Here is a 24,292-nt window from a genome sequence, read left to right on the forward strand (position 1 = left end):
AGATTGCTAAACAAATCCGGGAAGAACATCCTATAAACTCTGTTCATAGTTAGGTCAAATTTATTCAATACCGAGCATAAATAAAGGGGTACTATGAAATTTCTTTCAATAAATTTTGAAATCGAAAGGAAAAAATCCAACATCTTTACATAGATGAAGTTTAATATGATAAAGAGATCATAACATGTTTCAGTAATTTTGATGTGACATTTCCCCATATCAGTTTTATTATTAGTCCTTAGTTGATATCAGAACTGGAGTCATTGGCATTTGAGCTTATATCATGATATGACTGATAAAATATCTGATATAGCAAAAGTAATAATCTGTAAGTACTACGGAACTGGAACAACGTACGTGATCTATATGAAAGACTTGATTTTGTATGTTATATTATTTTCATTTCAAGTATCTTATATTTGTGACTTTTTAATTTTTTTATACACCTTTTATTTTGTCGTCTTTATAAAAATCTAGTTAGACACAATTCAATTATACACATCACATTAATTTTAATTTAGTATTAAGTTATACGTGTAGCAATGATAATTGTTTTAAATAGGAAGTAAATTTTACCTGATAGTTTTATCCATTTAATATTTAAATGTTTTTAAAGTACATGATATGTTTTCTATCAACCTTCCCTAGTGTCAGTTGATATTTTCTTCTTCTAATGTAAAATGATGAGCATTTATTGATAGCAGGTAGTATTCGAAAACATTCGGAAAAGAATAAGAGGAAATCTTAAAACCTCACTGGACTTTTTCTTGTATGAGCCCATACATACAACAGGTAAGCACTTATACATATGTAGCTTCTATTCACATTTTAAAAATGAGTTTCTTTTAACAATGATGCTTGAGAATTATAAAGAATGGAATGAATTCCAGAAAAACTTGCACGCATTGTCTTTTGTAGAAAAGTACACAGAGAGAAACCCGGGTTAGGGATCAGAACGTTTACATACTACTTTATCGAATTCATTTTTATTCAAAATAATTAGCAAGTATTGTACTTTAAATCCATCGTTATCTGAGATCTTAGTAGGATTATAATGCATTGACATTTTACAAAAGGTAAGCTATCTTAAAAACGTAGGAACTTTTCATCCACCTCCACTGGTTAAATCTACAGTTAGTCAGGCTGCCAAAAAATATCAACCCACTTGCAATAGAAAAATTTCTCTAAATTAAATAAATAAGAAGTATTCAAGATTCAAATTAGTCTAGATAAATTTGTACCTGAAAACATAAAGAGTTACCAGTAAGTTTTATAGTTTAGTTTTTCTATATCACTGATTTTTTTTTTCGTCTTCGTTTGTTTACTCTAGTAAATCAGTCAATAATTTTTTTTGTAGCTATCCTTTTTCATAAACTGGAAAAATTTCTTTTGTCAAATACTAAAACTAATCGATATTGATATGTCATGAGCAGTTGATATGAAATAATTAACTGCACGCCTTTTGATTTAAATGGTAATCACTGAATTTATTGATTTATCTTTTGTCGCACTGCACATATGAGGTTTTGGGTGCAATGTCTTTTCTACACGGTATTAGGCCAAATGAAAACGAAAACAATCTGCGAATAAAAAAACAACCTTGCAAATAAATGTAGACCGTCAGGGAATAGACAGTAATACTAGACCGAACCCTGGAACACCCTGTGTTAAGGGATGCTTAAATAGTTTGCTCAATCATTTTGTCTTTGAGTTTTTTTCTTTTATGAGCTCATGCATGAAACAGGTAAGCTTTAATATATTACATCTATATTGTTGAATACACGAGTAGTTTTAAAGTGCCGAGTATCATTGTAATGCAAGGAAGGAATTCCAAACAAGCTTGCACGCATGATCTTTTGAAGGGAAGTACCCAGAGAGAAAACCTGGTTTTGGATAAAAACGGTACGAGACTACCTCCTCTTATTATTTTTCATGTAAAACCAGTAGCAAACATTATACTTAAATCCATCATTGTCTAACAGCATCGTAAATCTTTATTGACATAAATGTAACCTATCATAAGCACAAGAGGATAACAGAGCATATATACATTTTACTTAAGGTGAGTAAAGGTATATAGTAATTACTTTTCATCTACCTCCGCGGGGCTAATCTACAGTTAAGCAGTCGTAAAAATATAAACCATCTTGCCTTAAAAAAAGATTTTCTAAATGAAATATTAGTTTACCGGTCAATTAAATGAGCAACCAGTATTTTTTACTGTTTAGTTTTTCTTTATCATTGTTTTGTCATCTATCTTCGCGGGTAAATTCAAGATAGTCAGTTTATAAAATATTTTCTAAATCACTAAGGTTTTTGTACCCTTCGTTTTATTTGCGTTGTAGCTTATTTTATATTCATATATTGTAAAAGCCATTTTTGTGTGATATTCAAACCTAAGTTTTAATATGTTAGGAGATAACGGAAATAGTGCATTGTGTACCTTTTAGTTGAAATTCTTGTCGACATAAATCATATTGCACTGAAACTATAGTATTTAAGTCAAAGTAAGATAAACATCCAACAGGGCCCTGTGTTACATTGTAGGAAGGATGATTAAATCTGTTAAACTTGTGTTTTACAATTTTGTTCAGTATTATAAATCTATCTCTACAGATCATCACTTCTTCACGCCACCTTTTGATCTTTGCCACTTCGTTAGAAAATTGCCATTAAGTATTGTTTTACGGTTTGTTTTTGTCTTTTCTTCTACAAAAGTTCTATATTCAGGATGCTTAATAGACCATGGTTTGTTAAATAGAATTTAAAAGGATGAGAAGTGTTATTCATAATGTATCAATGAACGGAGAACACATGCCATCTGATATTCTATGTGACTGATTGTTTACATATGGATATGGAGTTATGAAATAATGGCCGAGATTTGTGAGGAACACATTTTCTTTTCCGGTTCATTGCATGAATATATTAAAATTATGTGTGTCCTAAATTTTAGTGTTTGTTTTTGTGTTCATATTTTGTTGTGAATTTCTGTTGAAAAAACCTGTAATCATCAATTTCATTTGATCTAAGAAGTCATAATTGATCTGCAATTTAGAGATTGAAGATAACAATTTCAAGACTGTAATATTTGTAATAGTTTTACAATGAGAAAGTTATAAACTTAATATAGTATACGTATACTAATAATGAAATAAAAAAAATTGATATGTTGTATATGTATATTAGTTCGTTTAAAGAAAACGCTTGGTAAAAGTTTAAAACATCACTAAGTTCAAATTATCGCTTTTGGTATATATAATTAAGTTACTGTTTAAAGAGTGCCAATGACAATGTTGATGCTTTGAAATGTATCAGGACTTCAATAAACACCGAGAAATAATGGTATTTGTAAAATTAAGTATGCGCTAAAAACATTAAAATGCGTCTCTTTGCGATACAACTCATCAACGTAAATATAACGTTTACATCATTTGTTTTTTCTAACTTTCTAAATACCTAGTGTCATTTCATCAAAAAAAGTGCACGAAAGTGCCAATCATTCTAAATTAAAATAATGATTTCACTTTCCATAAACAATAAATAGTATAAAATGAATAATCCTATTACTAAGGAACATAATATAATTATTTGATCACTTTTCAACCAGTCAATTTCATGAAGAAAAAGCCTTTTTCGTGTATTTTTATATGATAATTTAATTTATTTAAACCCGTTCGTGATCATAAGCATTTTAACCGTACTGTGATATACACCTGACATCGATGTCAAACTATTCTCGTTGAAAGAAATTTACCTTGTCTCTTTTGTTATCTGTTAAATACAATCTACATTGAAAATCTGTATAAGGTATTTAGATAAATCTGTTATTTGATAAGTCGGATGTGTTGACCTTATAGTTAACCTGTTTGTTGATTTATGGGTTTAGAGAGCGTACTTGTGGTTTTGGTGTCCTATTATGTCATATTAAAAAAAAATAATAACAAAAAATAAAGTAAAAATAAAAGTGGTTATAATCAAGTTGAAGATGGAAAATAAATATACATAGAACATATCTATATGGACTTGACTATTTAAAAAAAAAAGTATCTATTAAAAATCAACCTACAATTCCGGTTGTTATCAAAGTTAAAAAAAATAGTACATTGAACATACGTAATTGTAAGATACAACCAGTGGTGTAACTTGCAATTTTTATGCGGAAAATGGGATATACATAATCTCCAAAATAAAGCAAGGTTAAAAAAAAAGATAAAAAGGATGATACCATGTATTTTCCTATTTCAATTTAAAAATTTGAAAAGGATACACTATTTCAACGTTATGCTAGTAAACACAGAATAAAACTATTACTTTTGCACTTTCTAAACGATAGTTTCTATCCCCATCTTCTGTGTTGCTTTTTGTGTTTATCAATGAATCAAACAATTTTTCATCCAACGTTTATAAGAAAGCTACAGACTAAACATTTCACAACTTAAGAAATATCGCAATGGGGAGACATAGGTTTTCATATAACGGGTGCTGCAGATTATGAATTAAATAAGAAAAAAACAAAATATATCACTTGCAGTTGTCTTTCAATCATAAACCATATCATAAGGTGTTCGCCAATTCAAAATACTTCAATTTTTATTAAGGGGATAAATCCAAGACTTACTGCAAAATGTATTTGAATATTTATTGTCTTCCAGTTGTTTGAATTATTCATTCTTTCATTCTTATATTGTCTCGTGCTTTGCCTATAACACGAATTTTCATATTTTTTTCTAGATATTTCTAACATGTTTACACCTATATATTTCAAAGATCAATGCAAACGAGTATCATTGTTGTAAAACTTTTTTAAATTTTTTTCTGTATTTTTCTATTGTTGACTTGTACTATACTTTTGTTGTTTTGTAGAGGAAGCAATCAAATATGGATCAGTGGTCATCCCCTATATGCACGTACCAACAAATCGCTCATGATTGGCAAGGTTTTGAGAATTTGTCTAGCCACCAAGAAGATCAATCTATGAATGATATAGAAGACATCTTAGATTACATTTCAGCTTCTCCAGAGATGGAAACTTCTTCAGATTCCGACAGTGGTATGTTTTCAATTTTATAATTGATGTAGCGTGAGTTTATCTTTTTCACCAAGGAGGGAGAAAAACAATTATCCCTTAAATAAGTTCGTCAATCTTAAAAGTTCATTTGGAAAAATACGATTCGAATAACAAGAGGGGAAAGGGGCCTCTGCAGCAATCTGTATTGATAAACACGTTCATGTATTTAACGAAATTACAATTTGGTCGTCCTTACATATTTTTAAATCATTCATAATCTAGACTAAAGTTATCCAAACAATGAGTTGTTCTTTTTTTGTTTTCCTTTCTGATCTTTCTAATTTTCTGACGAAATGTGTGTTGATGGATGATGTAGAATATTTTACCGTTCAATCTTTTTTTATGTAATACCTATTATACATTATACCAATTTTAAATGTAGTTGAATTGTTTTCGTAATAGCTAAATAAGAAATCATGGTTTGTCTAGCTATCTCATCCTACCGTTACATATCATACATAGTGTTAAATTTATAATATCCTATGGTTAGGCGAAGGTATCATATGTGTCTTACAGACAGCGTTTCAATTTCAAGTTGTATGCCGCCATCCCCGATTGTCAAATCTAAGATATGTGGAATATACTCACGATAGAGCAGAAAAAGAAGGAGGCATTGTCTTTATCCAGTTTTGTAAAATTTTGCATATTTAGATCGTTGAAGTTCAACTTAAAATTGAAATAGGTATCATCGACCTTAAAGTATCTCTAAATCAAATGAAAACAGACAGATTAATGCTCCATTTTAACATACCAACTTCTGTATCATTTTTAGACCCTGCCATTCCAACAACTGTTCATGATATATATGACATCAAAACTCAAGAACCAGATAATCATCGGAATTCATCAAATAGCAGAAACATTTCAAGACATTGTCGACAAAGTGAGTAATCAAAAAGGGAGCACAGATATAGTTCTGTCAATTTGTTTAATTGTGTAGAAGTTATTGAAAATATTTGGGCAATAAACAAATTATATGTTTGTACTATTTTAAAATTGCAAATATCTTTTTGTAAAAATGAATTAATTTAGGAAGTTTTCACAATTTGAATTGGATAATAATGCATATAAAATGTGGTATGATTGCCAAGCAGACAATTATCCAATAGAGATTAAATAACGTAGTTGTAAGGAACTAATATGTGCCAAAAACAAAGTGCAAAACCAATACCGCATACAAAGCTTTGAAGATACTAACTTAATTATAAATCAATTCAAATGAAAATTCATTAGCTTGATTTTGTTCAAAATATCAAACGAAAAATAAATGTGATACGTACGTAGTTACAAACGACAACCACTGAATTGCAAGATTTGGACAAGCACAAAAATAACGGAGTTAAACATATTAAAAAACACATTCACCTTAACACGGGACAGTTGTGCAACAGTACAAAATGTGAACTATACTAACCAAAAGGCGAATATGACAAATACAACATTAACAAAAACCACAAAAACCGGTTCCTGACTTGGGACATGAATATGACAGGGTTAAACATGTTTGCAGGTGCCCACAATCTCCATTAACTTGGGACAGCGGTGTAACAGCACAATATAATGGTAAGCTATAAAAACCGTTTGAAAAAGTGTTTGACTAAAATTATTGATATAAAGCAAAACAAAAGTAGCAATAAAAAACACAAACTACTGATCTGAGAGTACTCGCGGTTACTGAAAAGTAGTTCAAATCAATTAACAACCATTTACTAATAATGCATTGTCTTTTTAAATTCAGATGGTAGTATTCGGTTGTGGCAGTTTCTTCGTGGACTGTTGCTAAACCCAGCATTTAATCCTTCTCACATCATGTGGATCAACCGAAGCAGAGGCGAGTTTAAAATTGTGAAGAACAAAGAAATAGCACAGATGTGGGGAGATGAAAAGAACAATTCTGGAATGACATATGAAAAGATGAGTCGAGCAATGAGGTATAGTATAGATGCATGAATTAAAAGAAATATATAGCATATGTCACTAGTACAGAAACCAAACAAAACAAACAAAAAACAAAGAAATATGATCTTGTTTGAACAATATTTTAATCATGAGGGGTCACTAAACAAAAACTCATATAAGATACAAGGCTTATTTTTTGTACGCCGCGTCCTTTTTAAGTCTATCACAGACAAAACAGTGACGCACGAATCAAAACTATCCTATGCCTGCAACATGTGTATCAAGTGATACTTTTGTCAGTTGAGTTTAATAGATATTAGATTATTTTCGGCAATAATCTGGGTACTGTTTCGTTCCCTACATTCAAACTTTTTGTCGGTTGAGTTAAATAGATATTAAATTAATGTTTGAGGCAATAATCTGGGTACAGTTTCTTTCACTACATTCAAACTTTTTTTTCAATCTCGAATTTTTGACATCGATGTCATATTCTAGACGACTTGATCGTGACAAAGTCTACTTAAATGTAGTAAAGGTGTTAATATTTGATATTCAATTTTGAACTTTTACTTTCAGATATTATTACAAACATGACATCCTGGAGCCCGTTTTAAACAGACGACTTGTGTACAAGTTTGGACCAATGTCTCATGGGTGGTGAACATTATCAGTATCAAAGATGGACCAGTGTCTCATATTTTATGGCCGTTATCATCATCAAGATTATAGCATTACTTTTTAAAGGATGAGCATTATATATTATGATAATGCAAAAATATTATACTTAACATTCGGTTTTACAAATAGTTTGACTTTTCATCATATATATGTTGTATTAATATCAAACCAACAAGGTCAAATACAAACTGATACTGCCAAAAATGGTATTAGGGATATTTTAGATACTAATTATTATAGATATAACAATAACAAATGTTATATTGTGTGATACAATATTAACACTTAATTTGACATTGCAGCTGTCAAAACAACAAAGATAATGAATTAAACAAGGATGTTAGCTGTAGATCTCAAATTTCACCACATTTTAAAAATGGCAGCTTTTAAATTCATACACATCAACATCAAATTGATAAAAAAAAACAAGTTCGATCAGTTCTGTCTGATTGTAATTTGCAAAATTAGAAATCAAATGTTAAAAAAAAAATCTAGATTTTTTTCTAAAGGATTAAAAAATAGCGTTTTAATAAATTGAACAAAAATATCTTTTAAATTATATTAGATATCTTATAAATTTCATAATATTTCGTCAGAATCTCATTGAAATATTTTGAAAAACACTTGTTCAAAGAATCTAATAATTACCCGTTTCAGAATTTAATAAATTCTGAGTAATACTTTTTAAAAGCGTCTAAAAGACATTCTGATTGGCCAACAAGGTTATAAATGATGGAAATTTCAACCAATGACCTGATATTATTTATTGTTTAGTGTAAACACAATGCAATAAACGAAAATTGTGTTCAATTAATGATAGTTTATGGTTATTCTTACGCATTTAAATATTAAACGCATTCGTTATAATATGTGTTCATGGTCAACATAATTATAAAAGTGACTTGTTTTTATATAAATCGATGCAGATTTTTGTTTTTATCAAATTGTGTGATTTTTTTTATATATGTAAAATCAAACTATATTTTATGAGGTTACGTTATGACATATTTGTTTGCAGCTTTTAACAAAAATGTTGTTTTATTTATATTTGTTATATAATGTATATATGTATATAGATGTTAACTTTAAGTGAAGTGTTGTTAATGCTTTTGATAAATATGAATTAAAACTTCTAAAACAATATAAGAAGAAAACAAAATTGTTTTATGTTTTTGTATGTGCAAAAAGCCGTCTTGGCTTCTATAAGCTATTTAAGAATGACATGAAACGTACCTATGACACCAAAAACATATTTGATTGTTTAAAGACTCTTGTACCGAGCTATTGAAGGCAAAACAAATGTAGGTTATTCCTAACAGAGACAGAACTCCTTTACAAATTGTTGAAATTTTGAGAAATCATTAGATTTAAATTATTCCCGTTTTTACGCTACAACTTTAACATGCTTATACAAATAATTGGTAAAGAGTTTTAGGCATCTTGTCATTGCTGACGACCTTTACATGAAATCCATGTGAAAGTGACTAAAAATACTTCGACGGTTTTGAATTTTTTTTCGTTAGAAACTCTATATTATTGGATTGAATTTTGTTCCCAAATGTGACTTTAAAGATCTACAAATTTGTTTTATCTAATAAGGTCTGTATCTGTATATTTAATGTATTGGAACCGTTTGCAGTTTTTGTTTGTCATAGTGAAGGAATAGCTTAGTGCAACTGGTTTTTTAAATGGTACACTGAATAGTTCCGTTATATTCGATTCTTATTTGGTCTGTCGACATTGTTTGAAATCATATTTAGTCTCCTATATTTTTGCTGAAGTGTATCTTATATTACTATAGACGGTGGCCGTGTGGTCAAATTATTTACTATTGTAATCTCTAGCCAGTCAGCGCCGAGGTTGTGAGTTCGAAGCCCGCTCCTGCGGGTGAACTCGACTCCAATCTTAATTGACTAGGATTGTCAGTTTTCCTATCGAAGGTCGGTCCGGGCACTCCGGCTTTCTCTACCAATAAAAACTGACCGTCACGAAGTAGCCCAAAAAGCGAGGCTGAAAAGTGGCGATAAAACAACAAAACATTTTTATTTCAATGCAATAGTTACGCATTTCAACATAACAAATATTGTCAATAAAGATATGGCTAATGCTGTTACCATTTACACATCGTTGTTTAGTGTCTCTTCAAAATAATAAAAAGGGGGATTTGGTTCGATTGCTAATGGAAGAACTATCCATTATGATTAGTATAAAATATGATCGAGTTAGAAATAGGCCATAATACTTCGTGCAAATTTCGAAGTTAGGGATTTTAAAATCTATGCAAATAGACAGAAGTATTTATTTAGCATTTACATGTAAAAAGTCAAATTATTTTTTCAAAAAACTGTCTTCTTCCTCTTATTTAGAGACCGTCTTTTTGTTGTCTGAATAAAGAATTTTTCTTTTGACATTTTAACATCCACGTAGGTCTGTACAATGAAACTACAGATTTCATAAAAAATACATAAGGACGATACGTATAAGAGTTTATCTTGACAGCGAATCCTTCACCTTTTTATGTCTATCGTACTCTTCATCATCTATTCGAATAATGCTCTTTCAATTTGAAAGATTATCTTTTTCGAATAGTCTTTGGTTTTGATTTTTCACCAGTATTTGTTTAATCTATTTGATTTGATTTAACTGTTTGTATACAAAACACAGTAGCTGAAAAATGCACCTACAGGAAGTGTAAAGTCTAAAATCAACAAGCGCTTAAGAAACATATAGATGATTTTATAAGTTTGTTCTAGTTACAGATTTCTTGACGCAGATTATAACAAATGTTCCTTTTACCATATAGAATTAAATATAAAAAAACATGAATTCAAATAATATCATCTCGAGCAATTTAAATGTTATTTTAATTTCAGATCAAATTGTGTCTTTAAAAAAAAAAGTAAATAACAAAACTACCAAACTCCAAATCAAATGTTAAAATCAAAAGCTCAAACAAATCAAACGAATAGAAAACAACAGGTATATTCTGGAGTATATCAGTACAGATAGTTCTTTGTGTCCACAATGCTAGATCATAAACAATGAACATTAATACATACATAAGGAGTTGAGTTTTATTTGTATATAGAAAACTATCTATAAAACAAATGACAAGAGTATGAACATTTACAAACCACCGTAAAACCTTCAACAAGGAACAAAATAATCGATAGATCAAATGACAAGAGTATGAACAATTACAAACCATGCACAACCTTCAACAAGGAACAAAATAATCGATAGATCAAATGACAAGAGTATGAACAAATCACCGTGGAGGTTTCAACAAGGAGCACAACTATCGATATGAAGATCAACAATAGTATCAAGAATTACAAATCACCATAGAGCCATCAACAAGTAGTAAAATTATCTATAGAATAAATGACAAGAGAAAAACAATTACTTATTGCATACAAGTTTTAAACAAGGAGTAAACATATCGATTGAACAAATAACAAGAGTATGGAAAATAAAAACTCCGTACTGCCTTTACCACAAAGCAAAACTGTCGATAAAACAAATGACCAGAGTATGAACAATTACAAACCACCGTGCAGCTTTCATGGATGTAAAAAAAACAAATTATCGAAAAAACGAATGGCATGAGTTTAGCCTTAGTCAAGGTGCAACACTAAATAAGGTAGAAAGGTAAAATAATACAATAGAATAAATCCAACGGCCTGATATTTGCTAACACCAGCAGAAAATACTTGTAGCTGACACTTACCAAGTGCCTCGAGAAGATCACCTGTGACACATATTTTAGAAAAAAAAACAATGGCGTCGCAGTTTATTATCAATCTATGAGTTTGACTGTGCCTCTGGGTTCTTTCGTCCCTCTTTTAAAACGTGGCTAGATTCACTAGGTCGGTACTCTGAACAAAAACGTATCCAGCTTAAAGTACTTTCATTTACATAAAGCTAGTTAGAATCTCATTATCAATAAATGAAAACATCTTGTTTTTTTCTCTTCTCTTGATTTGTCCTTTATTTTACTTAATAATAAGGATATTAAAAAGTAAAATGTTTGAGTACTAACAAAACAAGTTTAATTGCACTACAAGAGAATATACCAAGCCATTGACTTCCTATCAGGATGTATTTATTTAAATCTTAGGGATTTTGCTGATGATTGAATTGGATGATATTATATACCACTAATCTATTTTTAGTATTTACTGCTTGTCTCAATCTTGGCAATTTAAAACGTTAATGTATGATAGATTTATTCTATTACTTTTCTGTGATTTACATGTTGAAATGTAGTAAAACAATATTTAGGTCTTTCCACTATTACTTTCACCCATTCTAAATCAAATCTTTTCTTTGTAGGAGTTTTCTCCCCGAACACTATTTTCCTTGTGACTACATCTCCTCCGTAACCGTAAAAGAAAGCGACAAATTTATTTTATAAAATTGCTCGTTATATCCTTTGCCTGATTATTCCTATTTTGACCGAAGCAATATGAATACTCCATAAGAGAGTTATTTCCCCTTATGCATTTGATATAAGGGAAATGCATTTCTATCTTATAAACCATCAGAGTCTTTTGATTTAAGGTCCTTCGTCCAAAAAAATGAAAATAAGTTCAAGGTCAAAGGTCAAGATCATATTCTGAATTTGATTTTGATTTATTTTCACTATTTTCAAAAATCTTATAAGCTATCGACAAATTATTTTTACTAAATTGTTAGTTGCGACATGTTGTAACATGTTAATTTTGGTTGAGAGGGTGCGTAAACAATAAATGGGAGTTTTCGCCCATTTTATATTTAGAATTATATGTTAAGTAATATAACTGATTGTAACAATACATATTAAAGACCAATGGTCTTTGGATTTGAGGTCCTTGGTTTATGACCTTGAAATTGAGGTCAAGGTCATTGATTGATTGTACGTTCTAGATTTTGACCTTTGCTTTAAATTCATATTTATACATCCTAAAGCAATAGGACCTGACATTTTAAACTGAATTTTGATGTATTCCTATTAAAATATATTGTGAGTGGTGGAAAGACCTTCAATTGTTCTCTGAACAATTGGTTTTTAATTGTTTATGTATATCTCTGTCCTGAATATTCTTGCATTTATTTGTACTTTATTTCTGTCACATAATATTGTAATTTTGGCGATATTTGTAACATGCTTAAAACGTTCAGTACCATTTGCATAATATGTCTGTTATTATCACATAGTCCGTTTCTATGTACGTTGGCGTTTGTTTTTTTAGCCGTTCAGTCTTTTTGTTGTTCCGTTTTTTTCCTCTAATAGGTGATGTATTTCCCTCAGTTTTGTTTTGTGACCCGGAATTGTGTTAGTTATATCGATTTATGTCTATTGAAAAGCAGTATATTACTATTTCCTTTTATTGTGCACAATTAAACAGTTCATCTATATGTCTCTTGTTTTTAGAATATTTTGTATGATTGCTGTCTCTTTCAAATTTACCCTATACATTTTATTTTACTTTTCATTTAATCTTGAAACTGTCGCACATCTTTAACAGCAAATTATTATTCACAAAAAATTCTATAGCCATTGTTTGTTGGAAATAAAACCGTAAGAAGATATAGTAGTTGCTGATACCAATACATCCTCCTTTCTATCAAACAATTATCTGTTATGAATATGTTAACATAAACCTATTTGTTGTTGATGTTATAACATGCACAAGTCATCATTGTATTGTTATAACTGTCAAATTGTAACGAATCTGATATGTATAAGTCTAAAACGAGGTATAGGATATAATGATAAATGTTTTAAAGTGATGGGTACATTTGAAAGCAATGAATATGATAGGCTAAGTTTGTTGAAGCCCTGTGTCTACCCTAGTTTAACAATTTATGCTAAATAAGAGGGATTCACGGGTAAACGATAATTATGCACAAAATATAACCTTAACCTTGAGATTTTATTTATAATAAAAAAAATACTTAATATGCATGTGATTCAAAAACGTATACAGATATCTATATCATTAACGGAAAGCTGAATACTAAAATTTATGATAAAAGAGATGACTTTTCATTTCCTATCGTTAATTATCCATTTCTAGATGGTGACGTTCCCTTGTCACCATCTTACGGTGTTTATATATCTCAACTTGTACGATTCGCTCGTGTTTGTAACAATGTTTTAGATTTTAACGAGAGAAATTTATGTATTACTGAAAAATTATTACACCAGGGTTTTCGATATCACAAACTAGTCAAAACATTTACTAAATTTTATCATCGGTATAAGGACATCATTCGTAAATATAGCTCACCATGCAGACTTCTTATACATTCAGGTATTTCACATCCAATTTTTTATGGAAATATTCTTTATAAAGCACAAAGGTGTCAGTATTCACCTCAAAAACTAACAAAACCTTTGAATAGACTTATTAAAAAGGGTTATAGTTACGCTACTGTTGTCAGGTCATTAAAGATTGCATATTTTGGCGTTAATAATTATTCACTTATAGGGTCTTTGCATCGGAACTAAACACATTTATTAAAAAAAACAGTTGTTGGCATGACACGGGTTATGTTCTTCTCATGGCATGGCATGATACTAAACCCCTAACGGGAAGGATTGTGCCTGATGTTCATATGATGTAATCATAATCTTTCAGTCAGTTTAATTGAAGTCTGGACCTGGCATGTCAGTTAACTGCTAGTAGTCTGTTGTTATTTATGTATTATTGTTATTTTGTTTATTTTCTTTGGTTACATCTTCTGACATCAGACTCAGACTTCTCTTGAACTGAATTTTAATGTGAGTATTGTTATGCGTTTACTTTTCTACATTGGCTAGAGGTATAGGGGGAGGCTGAGATCTCACAAACATGATTAACCCCGCCGCATTTTTGCGTCTGGTCTTTGTTAGTCTTGTATTATTTTAATTTTAGTTTCTTGTGTACGATTTGGAAATTAGTATGGCATTCATTATCACTGAACTAGTATATATTTGTTTAGGGGCCAGCTGAAGAATGCCTCCGGGTGCGGGAATTTCTCGCTACATTGAAGACCTGTTGGTGACCTTCTGCTGTTGCTCTTTTCTATGGTCGGGTTGTTGTCTCTTTGGCACATTCCCCATTTCCATTCTCAATTATTTAAATTAATAAAATGAAAACCCCTTATTTGATGAATGAATAAAAAAAACCGCGATAAGTGCATATTTGCACTAGAATCATCATCATATCAAGTTCATTGCTTGCAACGAAATGTCAATTGAAAAAAAACAAGATATGGAATGAATGTCAAAAGAAGCATGATATGCTGTAGTACGGTCTTAAACATTAAGCAAAAACCTAAACTGCATAGGTAGCTATTGAAGACCAAAATTTATTCACATTAAATGATAGCAAATTCAAACGGGGAAACTGATGTTGCAATCAAAAATATAACAAAAAACACCTAATAAAAATTACAACAACAAATGACAACCTCTGAATTATAGATTTTTGGCTCTGGTCAGGCATGTAAAGAATGTACTTAGATACAACACGTTATGGATATAATTTAAACTATTTATCGTTTTCACTTAAATTCGACAGTTAAAAGCAATTTTATTTTAAGTGTCGTATCATAATTGCCTCATATTTTTTTTATAGTTATTGTGTTACCTTAAATTAAATTAGAACATTGGAATGTTAATGCTAAGTCACAGTTGTTTATAAAAGTTGCACTTCTGTTTTGGAACAAGATAAGAAAGATGATTCATTCTAAGTTCAAACCTGTAAAAAAGGAAACAGTTGTTAACCCTGTTCAAAAGTCATAATATGATTTAGCAAAATAAAATCTGGGTTAAAATAAAGAATCGACGGAAACGCATCAACTTCAAGAGAAAAACAACGGAATAACGGAAATACTTATTTATAAAATTATATCAAACGCCAACATTCATAGATTTAAATAAAATTTGGTTAATAGATATAAGAAGATGTGGTATAAGTGTCAATGAGACAACTCTTAATTCAATTCACAATATGTTAGAATAGGTCAACTTACAGTATTCAGCACTGAGGTTTGGCTTACACCAAACAGCAAGCAATTTAAAGGGCACCTAAAATGACAAGTGTAAAACAATTCAAACGTGAAAATCAAAGGTCTAATATATATAAAAAACGAAAAACACGTATGAACCACATCAATAAATGAGAACTACAGAACATAAGATTCCTAACTTAGGACAGGTGCAAACATATGCAGCGGATTGAAAGGTTTTAATAGGTACCAACCTTCACCCTTATCTGAAACAACAGTATAACATCATAACATAAAAAGACACACTATATATAAAATATCAATTGAAATGGCTTAACTGAATCAAAAAACCTATTAACACAAGTGAACATACACTGAACGAATAAATTTGATCTATGACACAATGTTAATACAAAATCAATAAAAAGGGGTAAATAGATAAAGGCAACAGTAGTATACCGTTGTGAGATGTTAAACAATTTATCTTGAACAAAAAGCCTCCAAATAGAATAAAGTACACAAATGAAAATAGTTTTGTTGTAAGGTACAGTTTAAATGGAAAATGAAAATGTTTTTTAGAAAATAAATAATTTTGTTGTTCATAGTACGAAGAAGTAATTATTATTGTCTACTAAAATCAGAGCGATGAGATATTTACCTGAATAAGTAAACATTAAATAACGGAAAAGTATTAACAGGTATAACTAACAAGAAAATACGATTTGACAGTACTTGCAGTTATTATAAAAAAAAAAGAAGATATCGTATGATTTCCAATGAGACAACTCTCCACAAGAGACCAAATGGCATAGAAATTAAGAACTATAGGTCATCGTTTGGCCTTCTACAATGAGCAAAGCCCATACCGCAAAGTCAGCTATAAAAGTCCCCGAAATTACAATGTTAAACAATCCAAACTAGAAAAAATAATGGCCTTATTTATATACAAAAAATGAACAACATATAAACAAACGACAACCACTGATGTCTGTTTTACGTCAAGATTAAACTCCATATTAGATTGGAAAAGGATGTGTGCATTCAAGAAATTACTTTAGATTTGATAATGGTTATAATTAAAATTCTTTGAAGTTATTTTTATATATCTTCCCTGGGCACGATGTTTTCACAGATCAGATTCGCAGTTTGCTTTGTTTTCATAAAGATGGTGTATAGTATGACGTTATTGTAAAGTCATAATATAAAAAATCGTTTGTCATGTAATATATTATTAATTTTGTACATTTTCGAACATCATGCGCAAATTAAAAAAAAATTCTTGTTCTTAAACATGGTCTTAACGCTCCTTCTCCTTTGATTTAAAGGATACATAAAATTAAGAAATGAGAAACATAAGAAGATAATGATATACAAATCATATTTGGTTTAACAGGTGCGCTAAAATTCAAATATCGTCTTCAGAAAGCATAAAAGTTAAAATTGCAAAATTAACATCCCGTTACGACATTTCATGAACCACAACCCACAGTAAACACCATCATAACAACAACCAAATACAAACAAACAAATAACTAAAAAGTGTAATATACAAAATTTCTTTTGAAAAAAGGCAGAAAATACCAACTTTCAAACTCATAATTCGAAAAGAAACTGACAACGTCATGTCTTATCTCAACGAAGAAATGCTAGCAGCAGACAAAAGAATAGACCAGTCCGTCACCGGCAAAAACTCGTCAATTATGCGCGCCTTTATGACGTCATTTACCAGATAGAGGGGATCGCCTGTATCCCTGCACTATTTACGTTCATCAAGCGTCTTAGTGATCGTCGTTGTGCAGGATAAACTAGAAATAATGGTTGTTCTGTAGGTACTTAATGACAATTCCCTAATGACAGCAGTGCTGATTGTCAATTTTGAGAATTTAATTTGCAGAATAATTCGTACAATATAGAATTATAGTTTTCCAACCACTCGCTCAACATTGAAACGGAAGTGACGACGCCCCTAAACGCACAAATGACGTTCACTAAAACCAGAGTTTTTGACGGAAATGCATCGAACTCGAAAGTTGTCTATTGCAACGCAAGAACTACGAAAATCATATATGATATCAGATGCTCAGGAAGATTATGCACATCCTGCTCCACGCGTGGCATCCGTCGTGTTAATGCTGGTGTTTATACATTTGTTGATAAGTTTTTATTGGTGATGTCTCAATTAAAAATGTTAATTTCTATTGCAAAGTATTGTCTGACGTGCTGTCGTAAGTAATTTCCCCCCAAATTGATTTCTTACTGACTTTTAAGGGTTAAAAGATCTATCCTATAGAAAGTTAAGATGTTTGAAATATTGAGCATGTCTTGATAATTTAACAACTTAAGGTTCATTGACCTCTTAATGTCTATTTTCATAGACCTATGTTGCTGTTTGATAAATATTTAGCCAGATTTGTTATGAAGTAAGGAAACAAAATCACGCAATAGAAATTCATAATTTTTGGTATAAAATATTATAATGTTATATGATATTTATCTCATCATTTTTTTTTATTTCGGCATTTAAGTTTTATAGCACTGGGAAGAACATTTCATTGGTCTAATTTGTAGGAAAAAGGAAGCAAATGGGATTTCTGTTCTGAAATTAGATGTATAATTTAATTTAAATCTTATACCAAAGTAAATTGATCATATAAACATTAAAGGGTATAAATTGCACTTCACTCACTATGCAGTTAGACAAAGTGTGTCTACCCAGGAAGTTTTAGATAGTAAGTCTGGTATATTTGTTTGTGTTTACTGACACACATATCTTTGATTTTGATTTTAAACTCATTTTTCCTGTATCGTAAATCTACATATTTTCTTCATAAATGTAGTATATTGACTACAAGATGTGGTGAATGTTATTTAAACTCAAATATGACATTTATGACAAAATTAGCATAGCAAAGTATATGACTGATAAAAAGGTTAAAATTCGGTTTATTATTCAATCTCAATGGCATTTATTTTTGATAAATTGTGGAAGTTATTTGGAGGAAGGAGTTATCATCTTAGTTTATTGACCTTTCTTGTACTTTCCTATTGATAAGATAACAACTTTTAGATACTATAATCAAATATTAGTTTACTTAAACTTAAATTTCGAACTTGAAATAAAAGATGCCCCATAAACAGTAAGTGCTGTCTCATGTCTTGACTTTACTAGCAGTTGACAATGAAGGTCAGTTGAACAACATCGTATCTGAAAAGAGATGATCCCAGCTTCCCAATTGTGAAAAGTAAAATAATAAAAACACAGAACACCAAGATAAAAAATTCGAAACGAAAAGTGCAAAATCAAAAACTCGAACACATCAAACGAATGAAAAACAATTGTCATGTTGCTGACTTGTTACAGGCATTTTCTTATTTTGAAAATGATGGACTAAACCTGGTTTAACAGCTAGCGTACCTCCAACTTGTATGGCAGTCGCAGATAATTCTATTATATTGACAATAAAAAAGGACCATAGCACAATAACACAAGGGCAGGATATATAAAGACCGAGCCACGCCATAAGTATATTACCAAAAAGGGACTAAACATTAAAGTTTGAATTATTTTAAAGACAAACGAAAAGAGCACATTGACACGTGTTCAAGATGTTAAACATCTTTAGTACCTAGAATCGATACTTTAAGGACATCATGCATTATTTGTTATATTAATATTTTCTACAACAAAACAGCAGGAAATACAAATGAAGTTAACATTGCTTAGTTATAGAGCTTACATTTTCTATCATACTTTAATTGTTGCTAACAAGACAACTATTGAAACAAGGGTTAAAAGTAGCATAGTTAAATTCATCCCTTTGAAAAAGTTTTACAGACGACATCACAACTTGGATGGCAATTATGTAATGAATATATATGTCAATGACGACAACGGATATATTCAAATTGTTGTTACAACAATTTCGTTCATTTTCTCCCGATAGCAACATCATTGGTTAATTTTAATCGATGAAGTTGTACCAACCATGAGTTACATAAATGTAAGCACATGTGAAGCAGGATATGTTTTCCCCTCCAGAGCACATTAAGTAACCACTGTTTTGTGTAAAAGTTTTGTGTTGCTCAGTCTTTATTTTTCCATGTTGTGTTTTGTAGGGTCTGTGTTTTTCGTATTTGTCATTACATTGCCAGTTTTTCTTCGACGTAAACGATTTGAATGTCTCTTGACGAATAATCAAGAAAGGCACTTTGCACTCATGAAGTTTATGACGTGGTGTTTTAATTCTTTAAAATACTGGGTAATTACCTCTGCTGATGGACTATTTGCCCATGATGATATCGTCAGCCTGGAAGTCAGTACTTTGTCACTGACATGATTTATAACAAACTTTTCGATAATTGTCCATAATTAACTTTTAAACTATTAAAAACTAAGTTTTAAACTCCACAAGTTTACCTTTGATGTAGAAATATATCTCCCTCATGCAAAGCTCTGATTCCTTTCCCTGCTTTTGCTATCATTTGTTTTTATATCTCTTCATAATTTCGATAAGCTTTGAATTTTCTAATATTTTGGGCTCGAGTATCACTGATGAGACATTGATTGTCGAAATGCACATCTGGTGCAGAAAATTCAGTACCATTAATGTTATTGATAATATAGCTCCTCATATTTTTGGTCCATATGCATTCTTGGCTTTCAAATATTCGCCTTTAAACATTCCCGATGAAGGTAATCCCGAAAAGCGTTTCGGACCCATGAAATATATAACATGTTGTTTTAAAAAAAATACGTACCTTTATCCTCGCTTTGTTTTTTCCATTCATTATGATTTTGTGTGCATATTAAGCTAATATTATTTTTCTCATTTCCAATATGAAATATTGTTTATATAAAATAAACTAGGAACATCAATTACATTTAATATAACAGAGAAATATATGTACAACCAGCATTCAATTTTGGATTGACAAAAGCAAATATGTAAAATTGGTAAAATCACTTCCAATATAGATCATTTAAATAATGCAAGTAAACAACCAGAATAACATAAATTTGTTTTTTTGTAAATATTTACTATCTACATTATTCTAGATTACTTGATAAAATTGTTCATATCGAATTAAATTACCACCGTTTTGTTTATAGGTTTTGTGTTGCTAAGTCTTTATTTTTCCATGTTGTGTTTTGAAGGGTCTAAGATTTTCGTATTTGTCATTACATTGACAGTTTCTATTCGACGTAAACGATTTGAATGTCTCTTGACGAATAATCAAGAAAGCACTTCGCACGCATGAAATTTGTAACGTGGTGTTTTAATTCTTTAAATAATACTTGATAATATTGTTCATATCACATTGAATTAAAGACCGACTTTTGTTTCATTTTATCCAAGAAAACAAAATTTCGTAATGACTTATGTTTTATATAGGTAAGTTTATTAAAAGTTAGATCACAAAAATACTGAACTCGAAGGAAAATTCAAAAAGGAAAGTCTCTCATCAAATGGCAAAATCAAAAGCTCAAACACATCAAACGAATAAATAACATGTGTTATATTCCTGACTTGGTACAGACATTTTTTAAGTAAACAATGGTGGATTGAACCTGGTTTTAAAATAAGCTAAAATCTTATCACTTGTATGACAGTGGCATCAAATTAATTTTCAATCTTTACATAAAAAACTAAATAAATTTGTAAAATATCTATCGTAAAATTATTTGTTTTACGCAGTATACACTACTGATAATAGCAGATAACATTTTCCGATATGTTTTCTCTATTCTCACGAATATTATTTGCAATTTGAAATAACACCCAGAACACACTATATACAGTATATTTTTCTTTGACAAGCACAAATATGATATTAGCCTTCCGTGTTCATCCATAACACAGTTATACACCTCTTGTTGTTTGTCTATTGTTTTTTTTTTCTTTGTAAGCCGTGCCATTGTTGGTTTTTCTCCACTTGTGAGTTTATAATATCCCTTTGTAAGCATTCACCTCTCTTTTAAAAGAAACAAGAGGTGTATAGCTCTACAATAACATTAGTATATTATAAGGACATCGAAATAGAAATACACACAAATTAAGAAGGAAGAGAATATAGCTATAAACAAAGTCATTTCCAGGTTAACAAAAACGGAGTTTTCAAGGTGACTAGGAGGGTTACGAATATCCGTCTTTCATACACCACCTTTCGTATTGGCATAGTGATTAACACCGGTACTAAATCAAATACATTTAAGAATTGAATGCTTCTTTTTGTAAATTTATTGGGGTGTAAAAGCGTTGACCGAAGTACATTTTGTATGAGCGCGGAAGCGCTTCATTCTAAAAATGTGCGCACGGTCAACGCTTTTACAACCCTATAAAGTTACAAAAAGAAGCATTCAATACTTATAATTACATTTTTTAGCTATGATCATGAAAACACGAATTTTATATATTTTTTTATTTAATTCACCTGTGCACTTTATTGTTTGACCACGTGTTATCATGAATGAAAAGTTGTATTGAGCAATGCAACTGCTTACGGAATAACACGTGATGTGCAGTTAGCCAATCAGAATAAAGTATTATAATGAAACATACATCTTATGTTATTATTAAGGGTTAAAAGTTGCAATCATATAAACAGATAAAGAAACATTCTTATTTAAGTATATTCGTAATTAATTTTGACACATAAATTTTATATTTATCGGTCTATTCTATTTATGAAAGAGGGACGAAAGATACCAGAGTGACAGCCAAACTCATAAATCGAAAATAAACTGACAACGCCTGGCTAAAAATGAAAGAAGACAAACAGACAAAAAATTGAACACATGACACAACATAGAAAACTAAAGAATAAGCAACACGAACCCCATCAAAAACTAAGGGTGATCTCAGGTGCTCCGGAAGGGTAACCAGATCCTACTCAACATGTGGCACCCGTCGTGTTGCTTATGTTATAACGAATCCTGTAAATAGTTAATTCGGTAGGTCACATTCATTAAAGGGAATGTGATTGCAGTTACGACGTAAGGAACATATCCGATATCATTTGTGAAACGGTACCTTCATAACGGTCAACCAACTCGTGATGGCGTCCGTAAAATTTACGAAGGGATGATTTCAACTTCACCATTTGGAACTCTTGGTTAAATAGCTTCCTAGTGAGAAGCAACCCTCTATCAAGAAAATCATGATAGGAAATGCAAGCACGGGAATATCGTATCAATTTGGAGATGTATACCCCGTATGCAGGTGCTGCTGGAATGTGATAGTTGAATAATATTCTAACGGATGTCTAAAAAAAACTTGTGAAGTTGGAAAATAGCCCTTTTTGATTATGATATAATAGTTATCAAAGGTACCAGGATTATAATTTAGTAAACCAGACGCGCGTTTCGTCTACATAAGACTCATCAGTGACGCTCATAATAAAATATATATAATTTAGTGTATGCGCTCTCTTAAAAAGTTAAAGACTAAAGCTGTCCAGAAACAAATCAAATTTTCACGTTTTGTTATACAAAAAAAATATATAAAAATAAATATCAACGACTTCATCATTTGGACAATTTTTTTTATTCTTTACAGAATAACAATTGCCGATGTATTTTAGATTTAAGACAACATATTTCGTTTATATCTTTTTGTTTGTAATGCTAAATCTTTAATTCCTTAAAATAATCTAATTTTTTTTTTTAAAATACTGTCTGGTAATAATGCAAATGATGTTTTCAAACAGTGAATTGGAATTTCCTAAATTAATTTTATTCACAAAAACATCGTAGTATTAAACTGCGCATGGCTGAGTCAAATATGACAGCATTTTTCACAGTTTTCAGCAGGGAAATATTTAACAACTGGTCTTCATGGTTTTTAGGAGGGAAAGTACCTTGATAAGAAATCAAGTTGAGCGACAAAAAAAAATGTTCGATTTTAAACTGCTAATTTTTTCTTTAATGTAATGCAGATAATACAAGATGATAAATCGTATTAAATTTTTTACAAAGACGTTTTGCAATTTATTAAAAAAAAATGAAACCAAATAATTGGAAATGTCACATCACAGACTATTAGACCTTTAGATAATGAATAAAATATCTTGACACAGATAAACTCTCCTTTCTAAAATAAAAATTGTTAACTATTAGGTGTTGTACTATTTAAGTGAAAGATCCTTAATTATGGATTATAATAGTTATCAAAGGTACTCGACTTAAAATTCGTTTCGTCAACATAGATTCATATCAGACACGCTCAGATCAAAATAGTTGGAAAGCCAAACAAACACCAAGTTGTACCTGTAAATACCTTCCCAAGGACCAGTTTGTCCTAATCATCTCTTAGATTCAAAACAAACCTTTTGCAACTGAAACTACTACAATAATGTGTTGTTTGATTTTGCCATCGACGATTTAAATTCAAATCGTTCAATTGCACCCGATACAAGTACCAAAGGTAAATAATCTTGTTTACTAACTTTTAACCGATGATTTTGAATGCCCTGAATTTAAAAAACTTCTTTAATGTAAAAATATCAATTTTTGAATACCTACTCCTGCATTTGTATCATTGAACCGCCCAGATATTTTTGTCCGTCAATGTTTTTTTTACCACTTTTTTCTAAGAAATTTGAATGCGATATAATGCACAGAAAATTACCGATAAAGGCCTTTGATTAAATGTGTATGGGGTTAAA

At 30.4% G+C, this 24,292-nt stretch overlaps 1 protein-coding gene across 4 annotated transcripts; it reads left to right on the top strand.

Annotated features, from left to right (window-relative positions):
- The first annotated feature begins 630 nt into the window (after positions 1–630).
- On the top strand, positions 631–8,795 carry LOC143083140 (ETS-related transcription factor Elf-5-like). Of its 4 annotated transcripts, none has more exons than XM_076259371.1 (5): positions 631–792; positions 4,867–5,053; positions 5,844–5,954; positions 6,810–7,002; positions 7,547–8,795. In XM_076259371.1, exons 1-5 carry the CDS (start codon positions 772–774, stop codon positions 7,629–7,631), a joined length of 597 nt encoding a protein of 198 aa, XP_076115486.1. In that variant the 5' UTR covers positions 631–771; the 3' UTR covers positions 7,632–8,795. The 4 variants fall into 4 exon arrangements, with proteins under 4 accessions (XP_076115486.1, XP_076115487.1, XP_076115489.1 ...); XM_076259372.1 differs by lacking the exon at positions 631–792 and adding an exon at positions 1,487–1,744; XM_076259374.1 differs by lacking the exon at positions 631–792 and adding an exon at positions 1,804–1,902.
- The last annotated feature ends 15,497 nt before the right edge of the window (positions 8,796–24,292 follow it).

The sequence above is a fragment of the Mytilus galloprovincialis genome, chromosome 7 (assembly GCF_965363235.1).
Source record: "Mytilus galloprovincialis chromosome 7, xbMytGall1.hap1.1, whole genome shotgun sequence".
NCBI classification, from domain to species: domain Eukaryota; kingdom Metazoa; phylum Mollusca; class Bivalvia; order Mytilida; family Mytilidae; genus Mytilus; species Mytilus galloprovincialis.